This window comes from Bombina bombina, chromosome 6 (assembly GCF_027579735.1).
Source record: "Bombina bombina isolate aBomBom1 chromosome 6, aBomBom1.pri, whole genome shotgun sequence".
NCBI lineage: Eukaryota > Metazoa > Chordata > Amphibia > Anura > Bombinatoridae > Bombina > Bombina bombina.
This window is the reverse complement of record NC_069504.1, coordinates 621,070,560-621,091,201: the sequence shown is the minus strand read 5'-3', so window position 1 is coordinate 621,091,201 and position 20,642 is coordinate 621,070,560. Positions and strand designations below refer to the sequence as shown.

Genomic DNA, 20,642 nt, shown 5'->3' with positions numbered 1-20,642 from the left:
CATGGCACCTCATGGCAAAGAACTCTCTGAGGATCTGAAAAAAAAGAATTGATGCTCTACATAAAGATGGCCTAGGCTATAAGAAGATTGCTTAGACCCAGAAACTGAGCTGCAACACGGTGGGCAAAACCATACAGCGATTTCACAGGACAGGTTCCACTCAACACAGGTCTAACCATGGTCAACTAAAGAAGTTGAGTGCACCTGCTCAGCGTCATATCTAGAGGTTGTCTTTGGGAAATATAGATACGAGTGCTGTCAGCATTGCTGCAGAGGTTGAAGGGGTTGGGGGGGGGGATCAGCCTGTCAGTGCTCAGACCATACGCTGCACACTGCATCAAATTGGTCTGCATGGCTGTCGTCCCAAAATTAACCCTCTTCCAAGATGATGCACAAGAAAACCCTCTAACAGTTTGCTGAAGACAAGCAGACTAAAGACATAGATTACTGGAACTATGTCCTGTGGTCCGATGAGACCAAGATAAACTTATTTGGTTAAGATGGTGTCAAGAGGGTGTGGCAGCAACCAGGTGAGGAGTACAAAGACAAGTGTGTCTTGCCTACAGTCAAGCATGGTGGTGGGAGTGTCATGGTGGGGGCCTGCATGAGTGCTGCCGGCACTGGGGAGCTACAGTTCATTGAGAGAAACATGAATGGCAACATGTACTGTGACATACTAAAGCAGAGCATGATCCCCTCCCTTCGGAGACCGGGCCTCAGGGAAGTATTCCAACATGAAAACGATCCCAAACACACCTCTAAGATGACCACTGCCTTTCTAAAGAAGCTGAGGGTAAAGGCGATGGACTGGCCAAGCATGTCTCCAGACCTAAACCCTATTGAGCATCTGTGAGGCATCCTCAAACGGAAGGTGGGGAAGTGCAAGGTCTCTAACATCTACCAGATCCGTGATGTCGTCATGGAGGAGTGGAAGGGGACTCCCGTGGCAACCTGTGAAGCTCTGGTGAACTCCATCCCCAAGAGGATTAAGGCAGTGCTGGAAAATAATGGTGGCCACACAAAATATTGACACTTAGGGCCCAATTTGGACATTTCCACTTAGGGGTGTACTCACTTTTGTTGCCAACGGTTTAGACATTAATGGCTGTGTGTTGAGTTATTTTGAGGGGACAGCAAATTTACACTGTTATACAGGCTGTACACTCACTACTTTACATTGTAGCAAAGCGTAATTTCTTCAGTGTTGTCACATGAAAAGATATAATAAAATATTTACAAAAATGTGAGGGGTGTACTCACTTTTCTAAGATTATATATATATATATATATATATATATATATATATATATTTAATGGCGAGAAAAACGGTATATAATATGTGTGGGTACAGTAAATGAGTAAGAGGAAAATTACAGCTAAACACAAACACCGCAAAAATAGCCTTGGTCCCAAACGGACAGAAAATGAAAAAGTGCTGTGGTCATTAAGGGGTTAAACAACTTTCCAGTTTACTTATATTATCAAATTTGCTTCAATCTCTTGGTATCATTTGTTAAGAGCAGCAATGCACTACTGGTTTCTAACTGAACACATGGGTGAGCCAATGACAATCAGCATAAATATGCAGCCACCAATCAGCAGCTAGAACCTCCTGTTTGCTGCTCCTGAGCTTACCTAGATAAACCTTCCAGCAAAAGGATAACAAGAGAAGGAAGCTAATTAAATAATAGAAGTAAATTGGAAAGTTGTTTAACTTGTATGTTGTATGTTGGAAAGTTGTTTAACTTGTATGTTGTATGTAGAATAAAACAAAATATTTCCTGATCTAAATTATGTGTTACCATAACCTTACTTTTCATAAAGTGGGCAAATATTTTACCTTAAAGGGACAGTAAACATACAAAATAATTTTAAATAATTCTGCACATAGTGCAGAATTATATAACATTATCTTAGAAGCAGCTTTATAGCATTTCCTGATTTTTTTTTATCACAAAGTTGGACTAAGCTCACGATCAAAGCGCTTTTGAACAACAAGACCCGCTCAGTAGAACCTTGAGCAGAGTCCAACTTTGGGATAAAAAAATAATAATAATCAAGAATGCTTTAGATTTATAAAGGTACCACTATGATAATGTGATATAATTCTGCAGTATGTGCAGAATTAAATAACATTATTTTGTATGTTTACTGTCCCTTTAAATCTCTGATGGATTATGAAAAGCACCCATTAAAGTCTGGTGCATTTAAAACAACCGTTTTAAATAAAGTTTGTTTGTTTTGCTATTTTTTTTAATTAAAATGTCACATAAAGAGTGCACATCAAATTGAAATAAAGTATTCTATGTAAATACATTTTAAATGAGGGAAGGGCATTGCCTTTTTATACACTTTGAAAGCTGCATGGAGGAGTTAAATGGACACTCAGTGTGTTACAAAAGGAGAGAGGTAGTTTTTGATCATAAACACAAGTTTAATTTCAATATCATAAGGTGATAGTGCTTCAACAAATTGCACAAGAACATTATACAATTCGAGAAACCGAGGGTCAAGAAAAAAAAAAAAAAAGCACTGTAATAGGGCACATAGGTCACTCAGCCATCAGGTAAAGACATCCTTATATAGATATGAGCTAGCTGAAAAATATTCCAAGATAAAAAAATGAAGAAGAGGGCTATAACACCTGATTATTTGGACGGCAAAACAAAATTTTAGCTGAACTGGAGATCAATTACTTGCCCATAATAAGGCTTTAGTAATGTTTAAATCTGTCTCTTCTAAAGGCATAAGAGTAAATGTGGGCTTTACTATCCCAATTATAGCAATTTCCCCAGTAACGGTTATTAAATGCTATTGACAGCTCTGTGATAAACTCATATCAGAAACTCGCCCTGCAGTAACTGATGAGGCATATTTGTCTTTTGTAACACTGTATGAAACCTCTTTCTTGGATACAAGGGTGAGGTGTTATCAGAGCAAAGTGAACAGTAAATTGAAAAAAAGGAAGGTGCATTTTTAAATAGAGTTTCATGGGCATTATACAGTATCTTGACTATACTATCTATTCTATAAAGGGGGAAAACACGTTTTTTATTCATAAAAAAAAGTTACCACTAATAGGGCAATCTTAAAGTGATAGTAAAAGTTAATGTAATTGATTTTATTTCAAATATGCAGCACCGCTAATTTAAAAAATAAATAAAATAAAATGGTGATGTGGTCAATCTCCACAAGGTTGTCTGATGTCCAGTGAACATCAAAGTTAAGGGGCCGATTTATCAAGGGTTGAATGGTCCCTGATGCCCCCGTTCTGTGCAAGCCTACGGGCTCGCCAGAAACAGCAGTTAATCAACGCGATCTTAAGAACACTGCTTCATGACACCCCTTGCTAGCGTCTAATATGCAGGGGCGGCATTACATAAAAAGTTCACCAGAACTGCATGCGCAGTGCTAAATGCCAACAGCGTATGCTGTCGGCATTCAGCGATGTCTGTCAGACATGATCCGCTGAGCGGATCATGTTGGACAGACTTTTAATAAATCGGCCCCAAGAAGTGAACAATTGTATAGTGCAGCCAAATACAACAGTAGTACTAAATAGAAAATACTCATAGAATAAAAAAAGTGAATACAGGTATAGATCCTTTATTATAGAGGTGATAACAAAACAAATTGTATTCCAGCTTCAACAATTTATAAAAATATTTAAAATATGCCAACATGTTTCAGCAGATATATACTGTCTTTATCAGGAGAAAGTAAAATCACTGAAAAGCAGCAATTTACAGGATCTATATTCACAGGTTTTGCAGGGGAAATAAGTGTTACGGTATGCCAGGAAATACTTATTTGGTTACCATGGCCCAAGAGCTAACACCCACATGTTTTTTTTGCCTCAAAATAAGCAGTACTGCTACTTTAAACACAGACATAGCATTACAAAAGTACACAGGAAGTCTGCAGCCAGCTTGCTTCATTTGCTTAAATGAACTGGTAATTAAAGCACAGATGAGGTCTTGTAGTAATTAAATAGCTAATCAAAAAGGAATGGCAAAGTACTTGTACTCTATTTTTAGCTTGTTTTTCTAAAACCCACAAAACAGAACATGAAAAAACAACACAAAAAAGGGATCATTAGGACAACAGAGATCATATAGCAGCAAGTTAACCATTTAAAAAATCACAATGGATACTGGTATGTGTCACACTTCCAAAACCAAGGGTCATTTTCAACTGATACAAGGTGAACCCTTAAAAATGGCACACAAGCAACAAACTGTGATAAGCAAGTCAGGCCAGAGTCTCATTGTTTTGAAGACAGGCCAGAGTCTCATTGCAAGACAGGCCAGAGTCTCATTGCAAGACAGGCCAGAGTCTCATTGCAAGACAGGCCAGAGTCGCATTGTTTTGAAGACAGGCCAGAGTCTCATTGCAAGACAGGCCAGAGTCTCATTGCAAGACAGGCCAGAGTCGCATTGTTTTGAAGACAGGCCAGAGTCTCATTGCAAGACAGGCCAGAGTCTCATTGCAAGACAGGCCAGAGTCTCATTGCAAGACAGGCCAGAGTCTCATTGCAAGACAGGCCAGAGTCTCATTGCAAGACAGGCCAGAGTCTCATTGTTTTGAAGAGCCCCTGGTTGCAAGTATGTTAAACAAGCAACCTCACTCGGTTACTAAATGTGAACTTCGTTCAGGGAACTGATCAAACATTTGACCTCCATGTGATAAAAACATTAAAATGTTATCAATATCTTGACATCAGTAAAAATTAGCTAGCGTAACTTTGATGGACTGCAGAGTTTCTATAATAAAGTTCAGCATTTTAACACAGCACAGTCCAGTGAAAATTCGTATTATACACTGGCTCAGTATTGCAACTGTCAGAATCTATGTATATATAATAAAATTCCCATAACCAATAACCTAATTGGCATATTAACATTCTTTTATCAAGCTCTCCCAACAAAATAAAAATAATATACTAAAGATAGATAGTTAATGTGCATAGTAGATAATTCCCTCTCCCTTAAAATACTATATAAAGAATTTGAGTAAAACCTTGTTATAATAAACACCCACATCCCCAAATAGTCTTATAATAAATATAACTATATAAGCTACTGACGTTACACCCCCCCAAGATCACCACTGCGCCCCATAGCTTTGTTATTAGAAAATGTAAAGGTTTGCTGTGAAAATCATAAAAAGCAGCTGCCTTATAATAGGAAAGGTTTGGGTAGTTTCATCCAGTTGTACCCCATGTTTTGACACTTTGCCAGGACTATAGTAAAAACTGTAATAAAGGGACAGTAAATATTAAAATCAAATGTAGCTCAATAGATTAATTTGGTCTTGAAATATATCAAACGTTCTGTAAATTCTTATGTAAAAAAAAAAAAAAAAAAATAGGACATACAATCTTTCGGTTTTGATCACTATTTCCAGGATTATATATTTCAAGCTCAAATTAAGATATTGAGCTAATTATAAAGTGTACTGCCCCTTTAAGTTGGTAACATTTGCTCCAATTTACAGAAAATAAATACATGTATAACAATAGAAATGATTATGTAAAGTAATAGTGAGAATATAAAAAGTTTATCATCCAAGTGATTGAGACTCACTTTCTTATGGATATATATTAAAAACCTAAAACTCTACACCTATCTCCTGCTTTTGAGAATGTTTGCCCCATGCATGGTTTGAAAAAGGCCCCCAGAGGCTGAGCTTGATATGAGAACATAACAGGAAGAAACTGCTTGAGTTCCTTTTGGCAGAACGTTTCTGTACAAAAAAAACACTCTATAAACATAATATTTTCGGGAAGGATAGGGAGTGGTGTGTGGAAGTCAGTAAATTTGCTTCCAGCCTCTTGGGTCAGTCCTATGTATTATGTAAATTATTGTATTATGTTAGTGACTGTATTAACTATTGCATTGCTCATGAGTCATGTGAGCAGTTGTATGTTAGTCCAATTCAATGTATGAATCATCATCATACGGCTTCTTAATAAGATTTCTATGTATCCTGCAAGATTTATTTTGTTCTTATTTTAAAGGGATACTAAACACCACTTGCTTTTGAGTAAAAAGTGGGCTTTTCCCCATAGATGCCAAAAAGCTAATTTTGTAACTTAGGTTTTCAAAGTTAGATTACATAATTTTCTTTTTGGACTCTACGCAGTGTGACACAAGCAAAAAAGATGTGTTGAGTGTAATTTTAAAGCAACACTTCTAAGTGTAAAAATAAATGCTCTGTTTAATCATTATATTATATGATAATCAGCACAGATAGATAAACAGCTCTCAATATAAAAACTGCTTTTCTAAAATTCTTTGAGTGACCTTGTAATACTGACAAGACATGAGAAATTAAACTGACCAAGAGAGCTTTAGAAAATTGGGCCACTATCCTCCCCCCTCCCACCTTCTGCCTAGGTCCAGAAAATTGTCTTAAAGACCATTAAATACAGTAGAATGTCAATCAATAAATGCATAATAAAAGACAATGCAAAAAGCGCTTAGTATGAATTTCACATGAGTAATTTTTTTTCTGACAAATGTCAGTTTTATTTTCCTTTTTAATGTATTATGTGACAGCTATTAGCCAATCACACAATGCATATACATTTATCATGTGAATCTTGCACATGCGCAGTAGGAGCTTGTACCTCAGACAGTGTGCATATAAAAAAGTCTGCACATTCAGATAATGGAAGTGAACTGGGAAAGTTAAAAAATATATTTTTTTAAAAAAAAGGAAAATGTTTGCAATATACTTGGTAAAAAATGCTTCTAGTAAAAGCTATCAGTGTTTCAGCAGCATATACACACATGCAACAAGTGCCCATGCACCAGCGTTTAAACATTTTGTCAGCTCAGGGAGCAAGCGCTTGTGTGTATAATGTAAATGCCATACTTGCTGGCTCGCCGATATGGCGTCTGAATGCTGGCGCACGGGCATGCACTGCACATGTATATATGTCTCTGAAACCGTAAACTTTTTCTGTAAGCATTTATGCCAATAGAAATATATGGCAACAATTTATTATAAAACTGAATGCACTCATGTACATTTTAATATTGACCATTATGCCACTTTGACTGAATAGCTTAAGTTATAGCATCTGTCTGATTTTTTTAGGAGCCTTCCAAAAAAAAAAAAATAAGTAGCCCAAGCGGGAATTGGACTAGAAGCATCATAAAGCATATATTTAGATTTAAAACAGTAGTACATTAAAGTTAATGCATTGTTTCCACATTCCTTTATACAATGAATGGGTTAAATTAAACTGTAGCAGAATAAGAGTTGGATTTATAACCTTTCAAAGAACCAAATTCTTTCTAAAATGAAAGCCAATCCTATACGTTTAAAGTGATGGTAAAGTTCACGGTATTGGAAAGCTAATTCGGAAACTACCGTTAATTTTAAATTGCAAAAATCTTTATTTTTTGTTATTATCATGTATACGTTATATTATTGCAGGTCCAGCTGCCTCCTGCTAATGCTTTTTTTATGGCATGGGGTAAAAAAAAAAATATATATATCTGCAACGCTCTTTTTTTATTTTTGTGCCATATGGCTGCTAAGTTGATTGGATAAGAGGTGAAAATGTCACCTTTGAAGAGGGTGGTTGGAACGGGAATAATCAAATGTATACATGATATTTAAAAAAATTAAATTTGTTGTATCTTTAAGAAAAATGCTAAATGAAAGTGCTATAAAATAAAAGGTAGTTTCAGAATTAGCTTTCCCATACCGTAAACTTTACACTCACTTTAAGGAGAATGACTTTAAAACATGACAGCTCTACAGCAAAGATATGGAATGTAACAGAACAAAAAAGAATCATAACACAGCAGACCTGCATTCCCCCCTTCACCAAAAACATAACAAAAAAAACTTTTGTACAAGTTACCAATTCCCTAAAACTTATTTTAACTCAACATAACATTTATAGAGCATCTGAAAATGAAATCTTTCAGCAAGCCCTTTTCAAAACCCTATTTGTTTAAAAGACACATCATTTCCTTAATGTGCTTTCGTATATCATTAACAGATAAAGAGCATTTCAATAAAAAAAATGTATTTTTTTTTTAAAGAAACTGAAAACATTAATAAACATTGAATGCAGCCTTTCCCCATTCTCTTGGCATTGTCATGTCATTTTGATATAGTGTTATCATTTTTACAGCTAACCAAGTTATTAAAATACAAGGTCAGATTTCATTTGAATGAAAGAAAAACTACAGCTGGTAAAAAAAAAAAAATAATCCAGTATTCATATCATCAAGAAAACAATATTTTGTTACAGGAACAAGTATATATTCTCTATATAGCGTTCAGTATATGACTATACATTCTTCAGCAACTCCTTGCCAAATTGTGGGTGATTTAAAGGAAGCCAATAAAATCAGATGCTGTTTTCTGATAAAATGTTTATATGTAGGTTACCATCAACTGTTTGCGTGTATCTCTTTCTCTCTGCTTAACCACAGTCAACAATGGTAATGAAACATTAGGTCCTCCATTCATGGCTAGTGCAAAGTTATATGGTAGTGGTCTAGAGTAACAAAGGAAAGGATAAGTAGGAAACTGCTTCTTACTTGCAAGATGGCAGAAATATAACCAGTGACTGTGGCTCAATGACAATAGTTATGTTGTATGTAAAGCACATGTAGATACCACCTGCCATAATTTTTAAGGCATTTTCCAAAGGTAGATCTTGTTTCAGTTAGATCTTAACAATTTGCTGAATAAAAGCTGCAAATCAAAGCACAAATCCATCTGTTGGTTGTACAGCATATGGTAGTGTGTATAATATATATATATTTTTTATTTATTTTTGAGAAAGTTTTCTATTAAAAAAAAAAGGTACATGGATTCTCCTGGAGTGTTATTGGTTTCTTTTTAATATGTCCTGTAACAATGGCATTCTCACACTGTCCTTTATACAAAAGCCACAACAATTATTTGGCTTGAATAAAAAAAAAACTACAACAAACAGTGGCAGACCACTCTTTGTTTTCCTCCAGCGTCTTAAACATTTCCTTTTATATGGATATTTTGGCAGGTTTAATAAAAGCGGACTTATATATGAAATTCCTTAAGGAGACACCACAGGACATGACGGGGGGGGAAAAAAAAAAAAAAAAGTGTTTAGTCTTTTTTGTGAATGAAGATATTAAAGAAAAATCCACTTAAGAGTTGGGATCCGATGTAAATCTGGTTGATCTGATCAGGTGATAGATGATCCAATATGTTTACCTACTAAAAAAAAAAGAAAGAGAAAAATTACCATCTAGTATATATATATATATATATATATATATATATATATATATATATATATATATATATATATATATATATATATATATATATATATATATATATATATATATATTAAAAAAAAAAAAAAAAAAAGGAAATTTATGCTTACCTGATAAATTTCTTTCTTGACACGGTGAGTCCACGGATCATCATAATTACTATTGGGAATATCACTCCTGACCAGCAGGAGGAGGCAAAGATCACCACAGCAAAGCTGTTAAATACCACTCCCTTACCCACAACCCCCAGTCTTTCGACCAAAGGGAAAGGAGAAAGGAAGTAATATAAGGTGCAGAGAGAGGTGCCTGAGGTTTATATAAAAATAAACTGTCTGAAAATACAGGGCGGGCCGTGGACTCACTGTGTCAAGAAATAAATAAATTTATCAGGTAAGAATAACATTTCCTTTTCTTTCTAATGACACAATGATTCCACGGATCATCATAATTACTATTGGGAATCAATACCCAAGCTAGAGGACACGGATGATAAGGGAGGGACAAGACCGCCTAAACAGAAGGCACCACTGCCTGAAAAACCTTTCTCCCAAAAGAAGCCTCAGCTGAAGCAAAAGTATCACATTTGTAAAATTTAGAAAAAGTGTGCAAAGATGACCAAGTGGCAGCCTTGCAAATCTAATCTACAAAAGCTCCATTTTTGAAAGCCTAAGTAGAAGAAACAGCCCTCGTGGAATGAGCCGTGATTTTCTCAGGAGGCTGCTGACCAGCAGTCTCATATGCCTAGCAAATAATACCCCTCAACCAACAAGAAAGAAAAGTAGCCATAGCTTTCTGACCCTTACGCTTCCCAGAAAAAACACAAACTACATCAAGGTTGTGCAACACACGTTCCTTATGAGAAGAAGGATTGGGACACCGAGAAGGAACAACAATTTCTTGATTAATATTCCTATCCGAAACAACCTTTGGAAGGAAACCTAGAGCAGTACGCAGTACTACCTTATCAGAATGAAAAAAAAGGAAAGGAGCTTCACAATGCAATGCAGAAAGCTCAAACTCTTCTAGCCGAAGAGATAGCAACCAAAAACAAAACATTCCAGGATAACAACCTAATATCCAAAGAATGCATAGGCTCAAACGGAGCCTGTTGAAGAACTCTAAGAACTAAATTAAGACTCCAAGGAGGAGTCGCAAACGTAAACACCGGCCGTATTCCAACCAGGGCCTGACAAAAAGACTGAACGTCTGGCACATCTGCCAGACGTTGTGCAACAAAATAGATAAAGCAGAATTTTTACCCTTTAGGGTACTTGCAGATAAACCCTTCTCCAGACCCTCCTGAAGAAAAGACAAAATCCTCGGAATCCTGACTCTACTCCAAGAGTAGCCTCTGGTTTCATACCAATACAGATATTTACGCCATATTTTATAATAGATCTTTCTAGTCACAGGTTTACGTGCCTGAATCATAGTCTCAATAACTGATTCAGAAAAACCACGCTTGGATAGAATCGAGCGTTCAATCTCCAAGCAGTCAGCTTCAGAGAAACAAGATTTGGATGAAGGACCCCTGAAGAAGAAGGTCCTTCCTTAACGGAAGACTCCAAGATGGGGAGGATGACATCTCCACCAGATCTGCATACCAGATCCTGCGAGGCCACGCCGGTGCAATTAGAATCACCGACACCCTCTTGTCTAACCCGGGCAATGACCCGAGGAAGAAGGGCAAACGGAGGAAACACGTATGCCAGACCGAACTTCCAAGGAACTGCTAGTACATCTATCAGAACAGCCTGAGGATCCCTTGACCTCAAACCGTACTTTGGAAGCTTGGCATTGTGACGATATGTCATAAGATCCATCTCCGGTTGACCCCACTTGAGAATCAAACTGGAAAACACCTCCAGATGAAGTTCCCACTCCTCCGTGATGAAAAGTCTGTCTGCTCAGAAAATCCGCTTCCCAATTGTCCACCCCTGGAATGTGGATCGCAGATAGACAGCAGTTGTGAGCCTCCGCCCACTGCATAATCTTGGTTACCTCTGTCAAGGCCAGGGAACTCTGAGTCCCTCCTTGATGATTGATGTAAGCCACTGACGTAATCTTGTCCGACTGAAACCTGATAAACTGGGTTGAAGATAACTGAGTCCAGGTCAGAAGAGCATTGAAGATTGCCCTCAGCTCTAGAATATTTATGGGAAGAATCTGTGGGAATACACAAAACAGAAGGGCGCCTCCTAGTGTAAAATAGTATAAACTATATACAAACAAACATGAATGATCGACTGGTACTCACAAAGGCAGCAGCACCCACTTGTGCTTAGTGGCACCTACTGGGATCTCTCAGTGTCCCAGCTCACTGCTCCTTGGATCCTACACACCTCCGTTCAAGGGCGTTTCCTCCAAGAAAAAAAACTCAGGTTCTCAATCAAGTGAATAATGTAAAATCACTTTAATAAAATACAGTGTAAAACCATAGGGTACAAACATTACCACTATGTATTAAAAATATTGTTTGCAACGCGTAAACTTAACCAATAATCACACAGGTATGTTCTCACACCTCTCAATGCAGCTGTTACAGACACTGATTGATTCTCAAATTAACTCTTCATATACCCCAACAACTTTAATGCAAACAAATACAACGAAGAGATTATCTATGTATTATAAACAATTGTCAGTAATTCGCTTCCCTGATGTGTGTAGCAGAATAACCCTTGGTGTGTGATCCATATCAGATTATTTACGTGAGTAGATTTCCCTGTATGCCAATAATCACTACTTTATATCTTATATTTTATTAGATTGACAGTTGGAGATAGTACTGACCCGGCAGCTTAAAGGGCTTATTACGATAACGAATTATGTTCCTTACTAACCTTATTGGTGAGATCGCTAGGCATTTTTGAATCTTAGCAATACTGAAAATATCCATAAACTTTGAGTGCAACTCGTTGTGTATAAGGTTTATTTCCGTATTTCCTATATCTGATAGCTAATAGGTCGTCCATTCTAACTCTCTGCCAGTGGCGATATCCCACGTCATGTTCTTGGGAGTGAACAAAGTACGCCGACAAATCTCGTATGTGTTCTAACATTGTGAATGTCCCACATCTCCTACATTATAACGACCTCCCGATTTGGCAGTAATGAATATTAATAAGATATAACTAAGCATAAGCTTAATATGGTGTAGACTATTAGATTTTGCTCCAATATGGTAAACTAATGGACCCGTAATTTCTTCGTAAATCTAGATCGACCAAGCCTTACATGATCATATTAAAACGCTGGTATTATCCTTAATGATGTATCACTCTTGATTTTTATTTATACTAATAAATATCGTGCAGCTATTATGTTTTGTGTTTATTTGCATAACATCTACATCTAGTGACTCCTCTCTACTCTTACCCTCCGCCAAAATGAGTATCTACCCTATGGGGTCTCATATGAGTTATACATAAGCCTATGCGGCTTGTGTGAAATCTGTAGCCATTATTTAAAAGTCTGATAGTGAACTTATGTTATAGTAAGATTAACCCAACTCTAGACCTAAAATCCTAAATGAACCAATAAAATGAATGGTCTAAAGTGGTTAATAGCCCAATGTTATAAGGATGTGCCTAATCTCTGGGCTTCCTGTGTTATTACCTATGTGAATCTAAAAAAAAAAAAAAAAAAATTACTGTGTTTTGAAAAAACAAGTGGATATACCTATTATAGTGTCCCTTCAGTGTATATTAATAATAATAATAATAAGTGTTTAGAATTAAACTGGTGTGTATGCTGGCCTAAAGAATTCTCATAAAATGAGATTAATATATATTGTTAAGGTCACTTTATTTAAACTATAATGCCTTAACTATGTTCTTTGAACATTATGTGATTACATAACTATCTAAGGTTTTTTTGCTTGGAGGAAACGCCCTTGACTGAGGTGTGTAGGATCCAAGGAGCAGTGAGCTGGGACACAGAGATCCCAGTAGGTGCCACTAAGCACAAGTGGGTGTTGCTGCCTTTGTGAGTACCAGTCGATAATTAATGTTCATTTGTATATAGTTCCTACTATATTACACTAGGAGGCACCCTTCTGTTTTTTATATTCCCACAGATCTGTATCATCATTATTCTATTGGTTTGGGAATGAGCAGCCGTCACTGGAGGACAGAGAAAAAAATGGTTGCATGTCCAAGAAAGGACATCGATTAACAGCGACTGATCATCCATATGGACTGATAAGTTAAAGAGTCTTGTTTGTGTCATAACAATTGTCCTCCCACATTTGGTTATATTCTAAGCCTTACTATTGTTCTTTTCTATTGTTCATTCGTATTTTATATCTCATATTTAGTTTGGCTAATTCTGTTATATTGCGCCCCCTAGAGTGGTGACGAGTATTTGTCACCAAGAAACATATTAATTTAGTTTCTGTTGACACTCATGTACATGTACCCTGTACCTCTTATATATATGTATATTTTCTTTATATGTTTTTAATATACTTTTTATTTATGTATTGTGTCCACTTGTGTGACCCCCTTAATCACATCAATGGATGAACAAGTATTGATATACGGTCATAACCTTACCTTTTTGCTGTATATGGTCATTTCTTTAAATGTTTCTCGTGTTTTCAGTAGTTTCTCACTGTTTTACACATGAGGATGACCAATACCAATTGTGCTCTAATATTAAATTAGGCAATATGGCTTTATTTGGTTATTTCCTTATTTGTGAAATAATGATCTTTAAGCCTTTTTTCTACCATTTCTTGTCTATCTTATATGATTTATTATATAAACTGTTTTCTGAATAATTTGTAATAATTTTTTGATGTAACTTTTGATGCAATTTCTTAACAAGCCAAGCATTACTATACGTTCACAAGTAATATGTATTTGTTTTTAAGTATACAACCTAATGCATCCAAATGGGGCTAATAGGAGAGAGTTCATGTGTGAAACTGATTGTAATACAAAATGTAACAGATTTATCTCCTATTGGTTCCTGCCCCTTTAAATGCATCAGCTTCCCTTCCTTGCAATTAGCATCTATGAGTAAGCGCATACCAGCGCAAAACATGTTAGATGGCTAACTACCCTCCTTGCTATTTTGTGTCTCCTTATTTTTAATGGAATAAAGCTTTTTTTACCTGTTGCTCAGCAGCCTTCCATTTTTTTGTTTCTTGCTGAGTCTTTGGCGGTCGTCCTCCGCTACTTGGTTGGCTCCACACACCCCTTCCCAGTTTTTGGTTTGACCCGCTCACCCCGGTCCTACGCGGAAGTACACTGTAGCAGCTCCGCTTTCCCCTCTCTGAGTATTTGTCACCAGGTTGGTTTTTATGGGAAGAATTGACTCTTTCCGAAACCATAGACCCTGAGCTTTCAACGAACCCCAGACAGCTCCCCATCCCAGCAGACTGGCATCCGTGGTCACGATCACCAAGGTAGGCATGCGAAAACAGGTTCCCTGAGAGAGAAGATCTTGAGACAACCACCACGGAAGAGAATCTCTTGCAGCCTGATCTAGAACAATCTTTGGGGACAGATCCGTATAATCCCTGTTCCACTGCCTGAGTATGCATAACTGCAGAGAATACCACTCTTGTAGCCGGAATCAAGAAACTTTTTCCTAAATTCACCTTCCATCCGTGGGAGCGCAGAAAAGACAACAACTCTGTGTGGGAGCTTGCCAGTTGAAAAAATGGCACCTGAACTAGAATGTCATCCAGATAAGGAGCTACCGCAATCCCCTGCAATCTGAGCACTGCCAGTAACGCACCCAGGACCTTTGAGAACACTCTGACTGCAGTCGCAATACCAAAAGGAAGAGCCACAAACTGAAAATGCTTGTCTAGAAAAGCAAATCTCAGAAACTTGTGATGTTCCTTGTGGATGGGAATATGCAGATACACATCATTAAAATCTACCGTAGTCATGAATTGACCCTCTTGAACCAGAGGAAGAATTGACTGAATAGTTTCCATCTTGAAAGACGGAACTCTGAGAAACTTGTTTACAAACTTGAGATCTAGGATGGGTCTGAAAGTTCCCTCCTTTTTGGGAACGATAAACAGATTGGAATAGAAACCTAGTCCCTGCTCCTGGACTGGAACAGGAACGATCACTCCCATGACGGAAAGATCCTGAACACAACTTAAGAATGCCTTTCTTTTTATCTGGTCTACAGGTAACCTGGAAAGAACACACCTGGGAGGAAAAGTTTTGAACTCCGGTTTGTATCCCTGGGACACAATATCTACCACCCAAAGATCTGAAACATCTCAAACCCAGGCTTGAGCAAAAAATGAAAGCCTGCCCCCACGCGATCCATTCCCAGATGGGGCAGACACTTCATGCTGACTTTGAGTCAGCAGCAGGCTTCTTAGCTTGCTTCCCCTTGCTCCAGGACTGATTGGACTTCCAAGAGGACTTGGAATAATCCTGCTTGGAGGAGGAAGAGGAAGACTTAACAGAGAAGTTACGAAAGGAATGAAGATTACTCCGACTACCCTATTGTTCATTTCTCTTATCCTGAGGGAGAGAATGCCCCTTCCCTCCAGTAATATCAGAAATAATTTCAGCCAAACCCGGCCCGAACAAGGTCTTACCCTTGTAAGGAATGGATAAAAGCTTAAATTTAGATGATACATCCGCAGACCAGGACTTTAACCATAAAGCTCTGCGCACCAGAAATCTTTGCTCCCAATTTGATGACCTGTAAAGAAGCATCCGCAATAAAAGAATTAGCCAATTTTAAAGCCCTAATTCTATCCTGAATGTCTTCAAGAGGAAAATCAGACAACGCATCAAACCAATATGCAGCCGCACTTATAATCGTAGCAATACACACAGTAGGCTGCCATTGAAAACCCCTGGTGAACATACATCCTTTTAAGCAAAGTCTCCAACTTCTTATCCATGGGATCCTTAAAAGAACAACTATCCTCAATAGGAATAGTGGTCCTCTTGGCCAAAGTAGAAATCGCTCCTTCTACCTTAGGAATCGTGTGCCAAGATTCCTTAATAGAATCCGCAACAGGAAACACCTTCCTAAAAATAGGCGAAGGGGAAAAAGGAATTCCAGGCTTCTTCCATTCCCGTGTAATAATCTCTAAAACACGATCTGAAACAGAAGGAACCTCAAAAAACGTATTAAGTTTACTAGCCTTCTTGGGAGTAACTATGACCATTGAATCAGAGTCATCCAAGGTAGCCAAAACCTCCCTGAGTAACAAACGGAGGTGCTTCAGCTTAAATCTGAAAGAAAGAAACAACCTCAGAATCAGCAGAAGGAATTACGCTATCAGAGTCTGAACTTTCACCCTCAGACGCTACTGAAGTATCTTCTTTCTCAGACCTAAGAGTCAGAAACCTTATACTTCCTTTTGCACTTCCCCTGCAATACAGGATATGCAGACAAAGCCTCAGATACAGCAGAGGATATGTGAGCAGCCATATCCTGCAAAGAAAAACCAACCTGAGACGAAATGCAGAGTACTGCATGAGAAGAGGATTGAGATTGGGATGATTGGGGAGAAAGCTGCACAACAGCTTGAACAGGAGACTCCTGAACAACTTTCTCCTTAGAAAATGAAGGCTCTGAATCAAAAAGCCTATCCCTGTAATGTAATGTTCTCTCTATACATGAGGAACAAAAAGGGATAGGAAGCTCCACATTAGCATCTAAACATAGATTGCAAGTAACAGCTTGCAAGTCCTCTTGGTCCATCTCAAACACACAAGACTAAAATAAAAATCTTGAAATTTTTTATATAGAAATAAAAACTGTTAATATCCCTTTAAGAAAAAGTAATAAAACACCACACAATGAACCCAGGACCCCTGCAGCACACCTCTACACCTCAACAAAACCTTGCTGAGGTGCTTACCTGACTTACTCCAACCGGAACAAACAAATCAATCCGGACACGAGGAAAAACAGAACCCGGTCCGCCCACACTAGAAACAAGCTGACCGCAGCTAAAACCAAACTCCCTCACTTCGGCAGCTCCTAAAAACTAAAGGAAGAGCGCGAAAACTTGTGCCAAGGAAACTCAGCCTATCATGTGCGTGTCTCATCACCTCCTGGCCGGCATTATACTAAACATTGCAAACAGCCACCGGGAAGAAAGGAAAGAGTGTGACACGCTAAAAAACACCAGCAGACATATCTAATGTCCCTGACACAGAAACACCAACGAACAGAGCCAAAATAAAGGAGAGCTAAAACAGCACTCCTAACAGAGCCATCCGCACAGTGCCCCACACAAAAAAAAACACAGGTACTGCCATAATAAAAAAAATCTGCACATAAGCAGGATTTAAATGCCAAAAATAACCCTATAAGTGCTATAAAAAATTCTGAGCTCCTCCATCAGAAAAAGAAAAGTAGCACTTACCTCCATCACAGTCTGCCCGGCAGCAGGGCAGCTCACAAGGTTTGAAAGGCTTCATCTCTCACATGGACCTGTGGAAAAGCAAAAAAAAAGACCAAGTAAACCTACTTAGACCTTATAAAATAGGGGCAGCAAAAGACTGATTGGGAGGCACAGTGGGGATTATACCCCACAAGTTCCCAAATGCTTAAAAGTCACCACTGCTCTACTGAAGAGACTGACAGGGACTACGGCTACACCCCAGGAAAACAGAGCAAACCAGCTCTGCTTAAAAATAACAAACTCTTGATTGAAGAATCAGACACCTAACTTTACCGCTCCTTGCAACCGATACAAGCAAAGAGAATGACTGGGGGTTGTGGGTAAGGGAGTGGTATTTAACAGCTTTGCTGTAATGCTCTTTGCCTCCTCCTGCTGGTCAGGAGTGATATTCCCAATAGTAATTATGATGATCTGTGGACTCACCGTGTCATTAGAAAGAAATAAACACATCAATTAGAACTTGGTGGATATTTAGTGTTCTAAGCCAACTACTATAATCTGTTATGTCACACAAACAACACATTTGTCTTAAAAAATTAATAAAAACAGAGGTTAGGCTTAGGGTTTTTATTAATATTAGTTATATCCTGTGGGACAAGTTAAAAAAGGAAATTTATTCTTACCTGATATATTTGTTTCTTTTACGATACGACGAGTCCACGGATTTCATCCTTACTTGTGGGATATCGCCTCCTGGTCAGCAGGAGGAGGCAAAGAGCACCACAGCAGAGCTGTATATATAGCTCCTCCCTTCCCTCCCACTCCAGTCATTTGACCGAAGTTAGGAAGAGAAAGGAAAAGCCAAGGTGCAGAGGTGACTGAAGTTTAACAAAAATAAAAACCTGTCTCGAAAAAACAGGGTGGGCCGTGGACTCATCGTATCGTAAAAGAAACAAATTTATCAGGTAAGAATAAATTTCCTTTTCTTTTACAAGATACGATGAGTCCACGGATTTCATCCTTACTTGTGGGATACAATACCAAAGCTACAGTACACGGATGAAACGGGAGGGACAAGACAGGGAACCTAAACGTAAGGCACCACTGCTTGAAGAACTTTCCTCCCAAAAACAGCCTCAGACGAGGCAAAAGTATCGAATTTGTAAAATTTGGAAAAAAGTGTGAAGACACGACCAAGTTGCAGCTTCGCAAATCTGTTCAACAGAAGCATCATTTTTGAATGTCCATGAGGAAGTCACAGCTCTAGTGGAATGAGCCGTAATTCGTGCAGGAGGCTGCTGTCCAGCAGTCTCATATGCAAACCGGATGATACTCTTCAGCCAAAATGAAAGAGGTAGCTGTAGCTTTCTGACCCCTACACTTCCCAGAAAACACAATAAACAGGGAAGACGATTGACGAAAATGCTTAGTGGCCTGTAAGTAAAACTTTAAAGCACAGACCACGTCCAAATTATGTAACAGCCGCTCCTTCTTGGAAGAAGGATTAGGACACAAAGAAGGAACAACAATTTCCTGATTAATATTTTTATTAGAAACAACCTTAGAAAGAAAACCAGGTTTGGTACTTAAGGTTGTTTCTAATAAAAATATTAATCAGGAAATTGTTGTTCCTTCCTTGTGTCCTAATCCTTCTTTACCACCTTATCAGAATGGAAAATAAGATAAAGGAGAATCACATTGTAATGCTGAAAGCTCAGAAACTCTGCGAGCAGAAGAAATAGCGACCAAAAGATTCCGTTTAAACCTATGGAATGCATAGGTTCAAAAGGAACCCATTGAAGAACATTAAGAACTAAATTCAAACTCCAAGGAGGAGCAATTGTTCTAAACACAGGCCTGATTCTAGTCAGAGCCTGAGAAAAAGATAGCACATCTGGAACATCTGCCAGACGCTTGTGTAACAAAATAGACAAAGCAGAAATCTGTCCCTTTAAGGAACTAGCTTACAACCCTTTCTCCAATCCTTCTTGGAGAAAAGACAAAATCCTGGGAATCCTAACCCTACTCCATGAGTAGCCCTTGGATTCGCACCAAAAAAAGATATTTACGCCATATCTTATGGTAAATCTTTCTAGTAACAGGCTTACGTGCCTGAATCAAAGTATCAATGACCGAATCAGAGAACCCTTGCTTAGATAAAAATCAAGTGTTCAATCTCCAAGCAGTTAGCTGCAGAGAAGCTAGATTCGGATGATTGAAGTGTGCCTGAATGAGGTCTTTCCTCAATGGAAGCTTCCACAGTGGCTGAGATGACATGTCCACCAGATGGGCATACCAAGTCCTGCGAGGCCACACAGGAGCGATGAGGATCACCGAAGCCCTCTCCTGTTTGACTCGAGCAATCACCCGGGGAAGGAGAGCAAATGGAGGGAACACATAAGCTAGGCTGAACGACCAAGGCACTGCCAAGGCATCTATCAGTTCGGCCTGGGGATCCCTAGACCTGGACCCGTATCTCGGAAGCTTGGCATTCTGACGAGATGCCATAAGATCCAACTCCGGCCTGCCCCATCTGAGAATCAGATTGTCAAATACCTCCGGATGGAGTTCCCATTGCCCCGGATGAAAAGTCTGTCTGCTCAGAAAATCCGCTTCCCAGTTTTCCACTCCTGGGATGTGGATTGCCGACAGATAACAAGAGTGAGCCTCATCCCACTGAATTATCTTGGCTACTTCTGTCATCGCTAAGGAACTCCTTGTTCCTCCCTGATGATTGATGTAAGCTACAGTCGTAATGTTGTCCGACTGGAATCTGATGAACTTGGCCGAAGCCAACTGAGGCCAGGCCTGAAGTGTATTGAATATTGCTCTCAACACTAGGATATTGATGGGAAATAGAGACTCCGATCAAGTCCATACACCCTGAGACCTCAGGGAGTTCCAGACTGCTCACCATCCTATCAGACTGGCGTCCGTTGTCACTATCACCCATGAGGGTCTGCGGAAGCAAGTCCCCTGGGACAGATGATCCATCAACAACC

General features: G+C 38.5%; 1 protein-coding gene across 1 annotated transcript in view; it reads right to left on the bottom strand.

Annotated features, from left to right (window-relative positions):
• Positions 1–3,590: 3,590 nt before the first annotated feature.
• FAM174B (family with sequence similarity 174 member B) overlaps positions 3,591–20,642 on the bottom strand; it is a 190,815-nt gene continuing 173,763 nt past the window's right edge. The window contains exon 3 of the mRNA XM_053717631.1: positions 3,591–9,231. Coding sequence (XP_053573606.1) covers positions 9,225–9,231 — 7 coding nt within the window. The 3' untranslated portion in view covers positions 3,591–9,224. The remainder of the gene's footprint in view (positions 9,232–20,642) is intronic.